Below are 13,145 nucleotides of genomic sequence, written 5' to 3'. Positions count from 1 at the left end.
ACCAACTAAAGTTCTGACATTTTGCCTGTCCTCACTTATAAAAAGCCTATTTCAGGGGTTAGGTTTAGGGTTAGAATTAGGGTTAGAGATTAAGATTAAGGTTAGGTTTAGGGTTAGGAGTTAGGGTTAAGGGTTAGGGAAAATAGGATTTGTGTGTGTGAGAGAGATTGGGGCCACTCGGCAGGCGTGTGTCAGCATAATCAGCCCTGACTGATGAATGCCTGGCCTCTCTCACACACACACACATACACACACGCACACATATCCACAACAGCAAGACTAGCCAGCTCCCCCCAACCCATCCCTCTCCATGTCTTCATCCCCTTGGTAATATTTCTCTCCATCTATACCCCCCATCTCTTCCAAAAGTACTCGCTTGGCTCAATATTGACGCTCCATGTCTATGAATATACAGTAAGCCATCTCACCTCTCTCGTCCCCTTTAAAATCACACCTCTACTAGCATCCCCTTTGGGACCTCAGTAGAAGCACGTTCAAAAGACTCTCTTGGCGGACAAACGTGTGAAGAGCAAAGTACCTTCCCCTGCCCCTGCATTGACCTGTGTGTGTGTCTCAAACGGGAGTCATTCACGTCAGTTGGACAGACCCGTAACTCACTCTGAGGGTCTCTTTACTGCTGCCTCTTTTTGCTCAGCAATCAAGTCCCTTTTTTCCTTCTCTCTGTGCAAGCTGTGATATAATAGATTTGTAACACTGTGTGCGAGTGTGGTTAGGGGCTTTGTACTGTAGCTTGTGTACTCATGCCTCCTTTCACTCTCTCTACATCTGGTAGGGTTGCGAGGACAGATAGTACCACAACAATCCCGGTCCAACATTGTCCCATTGTATAATTTTACCTGTTTATATTGTACATTATACATGTACAATTTATATACAATTTATACTGTTTATATTGTCCCATTGTATTATACATTTAGGCTATACACAAACATTAAGAACACCTTCCTAATATTGAGTTGCACCCCCGTTTGCCCTCAGAACAGCCTCAATTCGTTCAACAGGGATGCTGGCCCATGTTGACTCCAATTCTTCCCACAGTTGTGTCAAGTTGGCTGGATGTCTTTTGGGTGGTGGACCATTCTTAATACACAGAAAACTGTTGATTGTGAAAAACCCAACAGCGTTGCAGTTCTTGACACAATCATTTTGCCTAGCACCTATTACCATACCCCATTCAAAGGCTCTTAAATATTTTGTCCTGCCCATTCACCCTCTGAATGGCACACATACACAATCCATGTCTCAATTATCTTATTTAAGCAATAATGCACGAGGAGGTGTGGTATATGGCCAATATACCACGGCTACGGGATGTTCTTCAGCACGACGCAACGCGGAGTGCCTGGATACAGCCCTTAGCCGTGGTATATTGGTCATATACCACAAACTCCTGAGGTGCCTTATTGCTATTATAAACTGGTTACCAACGTAATTAGAGCAGTAAAAATAAATGTTTTGCTGTACCCGTGGTATACGGTCTGATATACCATGGTATACGGTCTGATATTCCATGGTTGTCAGCCAATCAGCATTCGGTGCTCGAACCACCTAGTTTATAATGTGCATTATAAATATAAATATGCATTTGTGCTTGTGCTCACAGGTGGACAGCGACACCATCTGGAACGAGGTCCACTCGTCCAGCGCTGCTCGTCTAGCTGTGGGCTCCGTCGTGGAGCTTTGCTTCAAAGTGGCGGCTGCAGAGCTCAAGGTTAGCCTCATGTCCCTCGTCACCATGTGTTTGTCTATGCGTCTGTCTGTCTGTCTGTATGCCTATTACCAATGATAATGCCATCTCGCAACTGATGCTAAATGCTAATGCTAGCACCATCTCAGGTGAACAGGTGGCAGAGTGGAGCATTGATAATTAGACGTCATTAGCAGTGCTACCGCTAGCCCCACTCAAGTGAATGAAAGGGCTTGTGTATCTTCATTAATATAGCCTTGTTAGCCATACTCACTCTTAACACCTACAGACTCGGTAGGAATGCCCCCCTCCCCACCGCAAATCTTTCAGACAGACACCCCCGCCTTCCCCTCCTGCCTTCCTGTGTCTGTGACCTTGCTGGATTATCACTTGAACCCCGCTGGCAACCTAGCGCATGGGCACCACTGAGTTGCTAACGCTAACAGTCCCTGCTAACACACAAATTTAACCAGGCAATCAATCAATCAATAAAGTTTATTTTATATAACCCTTCGTACATCAGCTAATATCTCGAAGTGCTGTACAGAAACCCAGCCTAAAACCCCAAACAGCAAGCAATGCAGGTGTAGAAGCACGGTGGCTAGGAAAAACTCCCTAGAAAGGCCAAAACCTAGGCAGAAACCTAGAGAGGAACCAGGCTATGAGGGGTGGCCAGTCCTCTTCTGGCTGTGTCGGGTGGAGATTATAACAGAACTATGCCAAGATGTTCAAAAATGTTCATAAATGACAAGCATGGTCAAATAATAATCAGGAATAAATGTCAGTTGGCTTTTCATAGCCGATCATTAAGAGTTGAAAACAGCAGGTCTGGGACAGGTAGGGGTTCCGTAACCGCAGGCAGAACAGTTGAAACTGGAATAGCAGCAAGGCCAGGCGGACTGGGGACAGCAAGGAGTCATCATGCCCGGTAGTCCTGACGTATGGTCCTAGGGCTCAGGTTCTCAGAGAGAGAGAAAGAAAGAGAGCATACTTAAATTCACACAGGACACTGGATAAGACAGGAGAAGTACTCCAGGTATAACCAACTGACCCTAGCCCCCCGACACATAAACTACTGCAGCATAAATACTGGAGGCTGAGACAGGAGCGGTCAGGAGACACTGTGGCCCCATCCGAAGATACCCCCGGACAGGGCCAAACAGGAAGGATATAACCCCACCCACTTTGCCAAAGCACAGCCCCCGCACCACTAGAGGGATATCTTCAACCACCAACTTACAATCCTGAGACAAGGCCGAGTATAACCCACAAAAATCACCACCACAGCACAAACCAAGGGGGGTCGCCAACCCAGACAGGAAGATCACGTCAGTAACTCAACCCACTCAAGTGACGCACCCCACCTAGGGACGGCATGAAAGAGCACCAGTAAGCCAGTGACTCAGCCCCTGTAATAGGGTTAGAGGCAGAGAATCCCAGTGGAGAGGCAAGTCAGTTAAGAACAAATTCTTATTTACCGTGACGGCCTACACCGGCCAAACCTGGACGACGCTGGGACTCCCAATCACAGCCGGTTGTGATACAGCCTGGATTCAAACCAGGGTGTCTGTAGTGACGCCTCAAGCACTGAGATGCAGTGCCTTAGACTGCTGCGCCACTCGGGAGCCTGCACACCGCATCAGAGCAGACCTGGCTAATGGAGACGAATGACGGTTCCTTCTCAGAGCCGTTAGTACAGCATGTTAAATTACTAACACTCACGTGGAGTTTCTGCTAGGACTAGTGGCTTCAACAAGCACTGTCACTCTCATTGTTATAGTAGAGTTGAAAGCATGATCTATTGTTATTTGAAGGTTGTGGTTAGGAGTGTATCAGTTGAAATGAGTACGTGTGCCATCGAGTGAACAACACTTGTTATTGTTACTGAGATGAGGGTTTGATTCAGTTACTTGTTTGATTCATTCACTGACTCGTTTGGTCATCCATTCATCTATTTATCAGTCACCCCAATGGATTAATCGAGGACATGGTCTCTCTATCTAGGAATGAAGACCTGAAATAATCATGAAAATTCCTGCACTCTACATAGGGGTTAGAGGTCACAGGAAGTTATCTCCTTGCCGCTTAACACCATCTTAGCATACACACACGCAACCCCGGGGGGGGGGGGGGGGGGGGGGGGGGGCAGACTAACATCACCTGCAACCCCCCTAGCCTGTCCGAGTCAGCATTCCATCAGCATCTTCAGCGTTTTTACATTTATAAATCGCATACTCTCGCTCTCACACATACAGCTCTTTGAAAGCGGCCCCTATCGTCAGACAGGATCTGAGTCCCTCCTCTCCCTCTGCTAGAATAATATCCTCTGTGGACAGGCGAGGTGGAGTGCAGTAATCTACAGCAGCTGCCTCAACATCATTAGACTGGACTACAGGGACACAGGTCCCCTCACCATGTCCCTGCATACCACAGTCAGTCACGGCCCCCAAACACTGGGCGTCCCCATATTACACAAGGACCCTAAAACAGTCGGCGCGGGAGTCCCCTAGGTCCCCACATTAACACAGCATCCACGTCTCGCACTGCTACTCCCAGCTGACATCCACACGTGTGTGTTTGTGTGTGTGTGGTGGCAGGGGTTGTGTCTGTGTCATCAGCAGTGTCTGGCCCTCCGCCCTGTCAATGGCAAAACAATTAACTGTGAGCCATATCGGGATTTAAGGACAGAGAGGGAGAGAACTAAATATTGCATGGAGAAACTGGAATGCGTGCATGCGTGTGTGGGTGCACGGGTTGGTGTGCATATATATATATATATATATATATATATATATATATATATATATATATGTGTGTGTAAGCGGGTTTTTTCGTGTGTGCGTTTTTGGGGTTATGCGTTTATCTGACTAGGAGTGTATTTCAGTATGACTGCTCAAGGGCTTATTGGGCTCCCAAGTGGCGCAGTGGTCTAAGTCACTGCATCTTAGTGATAGAGACACCCTGGTTCAAATCCAGGCTGTATCACAACCTGTCATGATTGGGAGTCCCATAGAGCAGTGCACAATTGTCCCAACATTGTCTGGGTTTGGCTGGTGTAGGCCGTCATTGTAAATAAGAATTTGTTCTTAACTGACTTGCCTAGTTAAATAAAGGTTCAATAAAAAATTATGGGTAACATGGTTCCGTCTTCTCTGATTGGCAGAATGGTTTTGCTGTAGTCCGGCCCCCTGGACACCATGCAGAGGAGAGCACACCTATGTAAGTCCCACCCCTTTTATGTTTCTTCCGTCTCATTCGATCAGATCTTGTTGACATCATTTTGGAACAGTAGAGAGATTTTGAGCAGAATCAAATGTTCAGAACCTGTCAGACTCACAAAATGTATATAATTTTTTTCGCTCCCCTCCCTCGTCTCTTATCATTACATTACATAGGGGATTCTGTTACTTCAACTCAGTGGCCATCGCAGCTAAACTCTTGCAGCAGAGGCTCAGTGTCAGTAAGATCCTGATTGTGGATTGGGTAAGTTTACCTTGGACTTCCTGTGCTTCCACACAGAATAAGGCAACAAATAATGTGACCTATCTTTCAAAAAAAAATATATATATATATTCTGTGAGTGTAATATTAAGACAATACATCAGGGTTCTATATCTATGAAACACATAACGTCAGTCGTTAGAGTCTGTCATATTGAAAATAGTCCACATGCCCAGGAAGAGATGGCAGCTGGATGTTGGTAGGATCATTGCTGGGTTCACTATACGGCTTCCCAAAGCCTTTGAACCTCTTTTCATTTCCTGCCGTTTTTCACTGAGAGACTTCTACAACTAGCCCTGTCATCCAGTCAGCAAGCACAGTTTTCTTTTTACTCCTTTTTTTGTATTAGAAAATGTCTCGATGTAGAAACGTATAAAGCAGGGGGACACTGTAAAAAATGACACTCGGTTAAAAAACAAACCTTCTTTAAAACGTGTCAATTGTATGAGATAAAGCCTCAATATAGAAGCTTAAGTCACTTTTTTTTATGTTTGACTATGTGGGAAGGTCTGTTAAAATGAAATGGATGTCGTAGCGATGGGATTTTTAGGACTGACTTAACCCAATTGATTGCCTAAAACATATTCAACGCTCTGAACCATCACAAAGAGTTTGTAGGGTTGTGGTATGTTAGATAGTGGCTAAGCATGGCAATTGATATAGTTTGTTTCAGGGTGTCCACTTTTCTACTTTGGTGTAACTCTTCTATGTCCATCTGACGACTGATTCAAGTTCGATGTTGTTGCTTAGCGCACAATGCTTATGAATAGGTGTTTAATTTGAAGACCTGATCCAAAGTCAGTTGTTAGAGTCAGGGAGAAGACCTAAACCTGCCTACCCCCGCCCCTCTCATATCTGTCAGGATGTTCACCATGGCAACGGCACACAACAAGCGTTCTACAGCGATCCCAACGTTCTCTACCTGTCACTCCATCGCTACGACGACGGCAACTTCTTTCCTGGCAGTGGAGCGCCTGATGAGGTGGGTGGCAGAGTTGGGGATATGCTCGCGTGTGTGCCTGCGTGCACGTTTGTCTATGTTCACTTTGACAAGTGCTTACTGTTCTTCACATCCCTGGCACACATGTAGACAGACACTGGTAGCTCAACCGCCTGCACAGTGTACAAGATTTCAACACCAATAGTTTCTGTGTGTGGTTACAGTAGGCTAACATATGTCAATGGCTTTAGGAACAGCAGTAACATCAGGCAGGATTTAGGCTACCAACTTCCTAGCCAGTTGTAGCTCAATCTTGGGTGCAATGATCACATTCCCACACTGACTAACTGTGTGGAGGCTCATTGATATAACGTTACGTTAGCCTAAGAGCTACAGTAGAAAAGTTATAAATTATATAGCTGTCGGCTATAATGGCCACGACTTACCGTTCTTTGTGCAGCTTCAAATGTCGAACCAAGTTGGAAATTGTTGAGCCTCCGTCTGTAATTTTCTTCCCGCATGTTTTGCAAGTTTCATTCCGTTTTTTGTTGATACAGTGGCGTCTTTATATCCGAAAATAATAATTTGGGGTATCATCTTTCCAAGGGCTCCATCTGAATTCACCTGCCGACGTTCCTCTGCACTGCCACGCACAACTTTTTGTCAGCTGGCACAATTTGATTGGCTGCTGTCCGATTCAAACTGTAATCCGTTAAATGAAAAGTTGATGCGCTGCACACTTTTTTTAATAGCATCATTTTTTTATATTTGGGCTTGGGGAGGGTATCAAGTCAGGTCGAGTCAAAAGGCTCAAGGTCAAGTCACGAGTCATTGGTATTAAAGTCAAAGACGAGTTGCAAGTCATCATATTTGTGACTCGAGTCCAAGTCATGTGGTTTGAGGCAATACCTCTGTTATTCAGAGTATTCATAACATGGCTAACTTAGCTAGCTAACATACATTTAGAGAAAACAAGTTATATTAAGTGGCTAGCTAGCATTAGCAATGTTTGGTGGTCAATGAGATTGAGAGCTAACGTAAACTCACCCCATTCCATACAAATGTGTGCAACCGCAACATTCAAACGAGGCTACAAAGAAAACTAATGGGACTGTAGTGACTGTGTTGACTTCAAAATCTGAGGTGTGAACTAGGTTTCTATACAAGCGTTGATCAACATGGTAATGGCTCTATAGTATTGGAGAAAAGTTGAAAAAACGGACCCTCCACTACATCGTGATGTGTCATGTCGTAACGTACAGCACGCATAAAGCAACTATTTCTGTCTTACAATCTCTCTCCACCAGGTGTAGCACTTCTCTCATCGTTTAAAAACAAGAAATGGACAGTGACAGGGGTAAGGGGGGGATACCTAGTCATTTTTTGCATCATCATTGCATGCGATCATCATTCTCAAAGCCGCTGTTTACTTCTAAGATCACTTTAGCACCGCCCTAAAAACCTGATTCAAATTCGACACAAACCTTCAAATAGGTATCTAATGACACATTATATAAATTCTTTATAGTGTTTTATTTACATTTTAGAGGCGATAAGGTGATAAGTTGGACAGATTGAGTGAAAAAAAGCAATTTTCCCACACAACATCTCTCCTTCTCACTATCACGCATTAGCTTTGCTTCCCCACCCGCCATTAAAAAAAAAGACCCGACGGGGCTCATTGCCTGCTTGAATTATGCAGAAACGGGCAGCGTTTAGGTCATGTAATTGATCATGTTGGAAAGGGGAGAAATTGTGCTTTACAATGATATTGACATTACAGTTGATCTGGAAGTATTACGTTTTTGGGGCGCTAAAATAAGGGCAATTGTACGGACCGAGGCGATGTACGAGTTTACGTGAGTTTACTATAGCTAACTAACCAACAATGTAACAAAAGTATAATTTTGGATTTGAAAAACTTCCTCAACAGGCTCTGCATTTAAGGATCACAGTAACGAGTACTCCTGTTTCAATGTTCAATTATTTAGCCATTTAAACAATTACTTTTCTAAAGAAAACTGTTTTTTCCACTGTCCTCACTGGCTGTCATGCATTTAAAACGTAGGAACATTTCCAAAAATCGATGGACCCTTCTCTAAGCAACGCCCCAGAATTTTGGCGCAACAAATCACAGCGCTCCCAATGGAGAGCAACTATCGTCGAGTGCGACACCTCGGACAGTGTGTTGCCAATCTAGCGACTTTTATTGGTAAAAGAGGCAAGCGACAAATGCAGTTACTTTTCAGGCTGCCTTTGAGGAGTTGCGAGCATTTCTATGGTTTTGATAGCATTAAGCGTATATAGCCACTTAATTCTGCAGCAAACACGAATGGGAGAGGCTGTCTGTGCAACGGGGACCGCAGCAGTACCGTAAATTGGTGCTGTGATGTCGTCATCTAGCAACTTTAGCGACAAATTAAGAAGCCAGTAGCGACCTCTCACTGAAAAATTGTTGACAACACTACTCAAACAAGCTCACGTTTTTCGTATTCAAAATGGCAACACAAAGAAAACTCAATTGTTGCTAGTATTCCTTGGTAATTGCTACAATATTATATTGGCAGTCATCTAACATCTCCTGATTCAGGTTTCTTAATGATGTGGTCATTAGCAAGGCCTTCTACCACTTAGGTCAGATTATTATTGTTGCTTGTAAAATGCCCAGACTTAATGTAAAAGTGTGTTAGTGTGTGTACTTGTGTGTGTGTGTGCATGCGTGTGTATACTAGAGCGCGTGCTCTCGTCTGGCAGGTGCAGTCTGAGCTTTGACAGGTAAATGGCAGCAATCCCAGCAGTATTTTCCTAGATGGAGGCTGTTCTACAGAAGAATTGTCTAGAGTGTGTAATAGTACAGTATATGCATGTAATTTTGCTTGAGTGTGTGTGCATGTTGTGTATGTGACTAACCTATGTTGTGTTGTGTGTGTTGTAGGTGGGCACTGGGGCAGGTATGGGCTTCAATGTGAACATGGCTTTCACCGGGGGACTGGAACCACCCATGGGAGACGCAGAGTACCTGGCTGCCTTCAGGTAACACACATGTCACACACAGACTAGCTACCACAGAGTATGATGAGGATTTCTTATGCTAGCAACATCAGCGTTAGAAATCAAGAGGGAGAGAAAGAGAGAGGAGCCAGTTTAGTGGTGAATTTACAGCGGTGGGGGTTGGCTGTTGGTGTGTAAAGTGCTCAGGGAGCACTTGGCTGAGGAGAGAGGTGTATATCAACAGACTGAAGGTCCCAGTGCTCAGTTTGTCCTGACAGTTCCCAGCTCTGGAACCATATACACACTGCTGTCATGTCGCAAGTCTACAGACGCATATTAAAGGGATGATTCACTCTAATATCACTCAATGCCTTCTTGACGTTAATGTAGATGATTCCGGATGTTGTCTTCCTCCAAAGATTTCAACTTAAGCCGAAGTGACTGATAGAGTAAGCTATTGTTAGCGTTAGAATATAATACATATTAACAGTTGATTGCAGATTCAGGACAACTGTAGATGTTTTTGAGGGGGTAGAAATGTAGATGAACTAAGAAAACGGATTGGGTGATTCATGTCAAATATCCCTGCCAAATTGGAGGCACAAATACAACCATGTGAACATCACTTGGGGTCAGACCTGGGTCAAATAATTGAATATGCTTCAGGTGCACTTGATTTAGTTTGCCCTGTACAATGCAACCAAATGGATAGTCCCAAAAGTGTGTATATTGTCCACATATTGTCTATTTTTACAGTGATAGCTATTAGCAGGATACAGTACGTCAATGTTACATTCAAGGCAGAAATACTGAGAGAAGTGTAACTAACAAAAGGTCATGCTATGCCATGACTGTATGGAATTCTCTTGTCGTCCAAAAATAACTGAACTCATGATACTGTAATGCCTCCTTTTCACAGCTTTTGAGTGGCCTCTATATGGCTGAGAGGCAGGGAGGCTTGAAGTATGATGTGTTGTAATACATGGCCGAGTCAGGCCTTGTGGCAGCCTCTTTTATATGCCAAGCAGGCTGATGCCAGGGCTGAACTCCATTAGGTCCGCTCTCTGGGGCTATTTATAACCCACCTACACACTCACACTTTACACACACACATTACATGAGCATGTGCATATAAACATCCAGTAAACACACAACACAACACACACTCTTGCAGGCATACACACCTACCCGTACACACACAAGCATACATGGCATTGCATGCAAGCATAAACTTACATACAGTACATCCACACACACACACTCACACACACGCAGACATGTGGTTGGGGCGCAGGGCAGAGGGTGATTCACTTTGAAGATGAGCCTGTCTGGCCAATTGGTCTGAGCTGTCAGTGCAGGTAGACAGGAGACACACATCAAACCACTCTGTCTCAGTCTACTGACTGGCTAGCTGCACGCTATACTATACTAACCAGGACAATGTGCCCTGCTAATGTACCCCAGACCTCCACATAACCCTGCTCCTCACGTAACCCCACACTGACCCTCTCACATCGAGACAGATGGATCACATGCTGTACAAGCCGCAGTATCGTATGTTCATATGGATGTGTACAGTATACAAGAGGTGGGACATGATACATATTAGGGCGCATATGTACCTATATATTGTATATACATATCTATGTCGACAAACCCTCAAGCACTGTGCCCTCACCAATGTGTAGCACGTCTTCAGGTATTGTCTCTTCTGTTGTTGTATATAAAGACACATTTTATGCGTGTATGCTCAAATCTGTCCTTTGTTTTTAAACCACCCTGCCACGTTATGTTGGCGCTGCACTTGATAGCAGGGAAATTGTTTGGAAAGGGTAAGAAATCTTGTTTGTTGATACTCTGTGACAATGCAGTAGTTACAGATTTCAGACTGTGGGAAACATTGGAGTCAACATGGGCCAGCATCCCTGTCGAATGCTTTCGACACCTTGTACAGTCCATGCCCCAACGAATTGAGGCTGTTCTGAGGGCAAGAGGGGGACCTATGGCCAATAATCTGAAAGGCTGATACCGAGCAAAGTCCATGACCTTTATGAGATAAAGGATTGATGTGCCCAATCTTAAATGATACTGTTGCCCCTACCTGTTTTTACGTAGACCTGAATGAGATGCAGTAAGTACACGCAACATAGTATTATAGCCCCACCTCAACCTCCTGGCCCAGCTCCACGAGGGGGCCTCTTTCCTGTACGAGGATGGTGCGCGAGTTGGGAGCTACCGCAAAACTACCAAAGAACCAGGTAAGGATGGCAGTAGAACAATGCGAAATGCAGCAGGATATATTGTGGAGTGGGCTTGGGACGCCACAGAGAATGGCGCACAGACAAGCACATATCGGCAATCCTGCATTTTCTGTGGCCGAGAAGCAACGCGATCCACAGCTGTGCGCAATGCTGGGGCTCACGGACTTGCTGAAATGGAGCATTTAAAAAGAGCAAGCAACGGGAGTGGAGACAGGAGGCTCGGAGATGAGATGGAGATAGAGATGGCACTTATTGATCGACAAGAAAACAACGCTGGCATCGGGGCACAAGACCAGCTGGGCCATGGGGTTGGAGCAAGCAGAGGCTCGCTTGATTGCGCCAGTCGGCACCCAGATCCAAGGGGCCCGGTGCCAGTGACGTTCCGGTCGGACCTGTCACTGCCCAAGGTCACTGACAATGATGAAGTCGATATGTACCTCGCAACATTTGAACGGATGGCGGCTACGTGTGGCTGGCCGAGAGAAGAGTGGGTGATTCGGCTTGTCTACTAACAGGAAAGGCAGGAATAGCCTATGTGACTATGGCCATCGTTCATGATTATGACAGTGTTAAGGAAGCAATACAAAACTAAATATGAAATCAGCAAAGACAATTATAGAAAGCGCTTTCGTGAAGAAAAGACAGAGGCGGGGGAATCCCCTCAGGGATTGTTTGTGCGTCTCCGGGAGCTGGCCAGGCGCTGGATACCACCAACGGAGCACACAGTTGAAACTGTCCTGGATGTTATCGCGCTTGAACAATTCCTTCTGACGATTACATCTGAAATCAGAGTTTGGGTTTGGGAAAGGGACCCGAAGTCTGCTGCAGAGGCGGCGCGTCTCGCAGAGGTCTACATGTCTGACCAACGGGCCTTTTTCCAATGCAAACACAGTGGCAGCTGCTTGACCCAGTCGGTTTGTGGGATAATCCGGGACACATAGTAAGACACAACACACAGTCTTCTTTTAATTGGCAAAGGGACCGTAGGTGTTTTTCTTGTGGCCTAGTAGGACATAAGGCAGACAACGTAATGTATGGCGCGCAGAGCTAATGTGCTTTTGTGCTACTTGCCTACGTCTAGTTTACGCCCTAGTGAGTTGCAGGTTAATGAGCAGCTATGTGAGGTGTTTCTAAATGGCAAGTTGTTGATGGCTTTGGTTGATACTGGCAGTACACAAACACTCGTTAGGGCCGGTCTAATTTAAGTTAGTTGCAGATTATGGGCCTGTAGTACAGGTTATGTTTACTGTGCATGACCATAGGTGCATGACCATAGGTTCATTCTGTGTGAAGAGATGGTTGATGGCCATATGATGTTGTCCTAGGGACTGATTTCCCCATATTGTCAGAGTTGCTAGAGCCAAAGCAGCGTCTACAGCACCTAGGGACGATATTGGGGTAGATCCGAAAGCGAGGCTCACTATGAATGGAACCAAGTGTGCTGTGGCCCGAGAAGAGGTCTTGTACTTGAGTTTCCACATTGGCCCAGAGGGCATGTGCCCTCAAGTGGACAAAGTAGCAGCCATCCAAAACAGTTCTTCGCCTAGCACACGAGCTGACGTTTTGTGCCAGACTTCTCAGATGTGGCCCTACCCGTAGAATGAACTGACCAAAACCAAAGAGCAGAAACAGTTCCTGTGGACCACAGCCTGTGAAAAGGCATCCCAGAGTCCCAAATGGGTGGTATGTAGCCATCCAGTTCTGGTCAGTCCAGACTTCGCCAAGCCTTTTGTGGTGCAGACTG

The 13,145-nt window shown here is 45.3% G+C and overlaps 1 protein-coding gene across 6 annotated transcripts in view; it reads left to right on the top strand.

The window, feature by feature from the left end:
- LOC129821382 (histone deacetylase 4-like) overlaps positions 1–13,145 on the top strand; it is a 268,758-nt gene that overhangs the window by 228,799 nt on the left and 26,814 nt on the right. For all 6 annotated transcript variants that reach the window (XM_055879007.1, XM_055879008.1, XM_055879006.1 and 3 more), the window contains 5 exons: positions 1,625–1,732; positions 4,872–4,927; positions 5,104–5,191; positions 6,072–6,191; positions 9,085–9,182. In XM_055879007.1, the coding sequence (XP_055734982.1) occupies positions 1,625–1,732; positions 4,872–4,927; positions 5,104–5,191; positions 6,072–6,191; positions 9,085–9,182 (470 nt within the window). The remainder of the gene's footprint in view (positions 1–1,624; positions 1,733–4,871; positions 4,928–5,103; positions 5,192–6,071; positions 6,192–9,084; positions 9,183–13,145) is intronic.

The sequence above is a fragment of the Salvelinus fontinalis genome, chromosome 23, assembly GCF_029448725.1.
Source record: "Salvelinus fontinalis isolate EN_2023a chromosome 23, ASM2944872v1, whole genome shotgun sequence".
Taxonomy (NCBI): domain Eukaryota; kingdom Metazoa; phylum Chordata; class Actinopteri; order Salmoniformes; family Salmonidae; genus Salvelinus; species Salvelinus fontinalis.
Note: the sequence above shows the minus strand (reverse complement) of the source record. Positions and strands in the feature narration are given on the sequence as shown.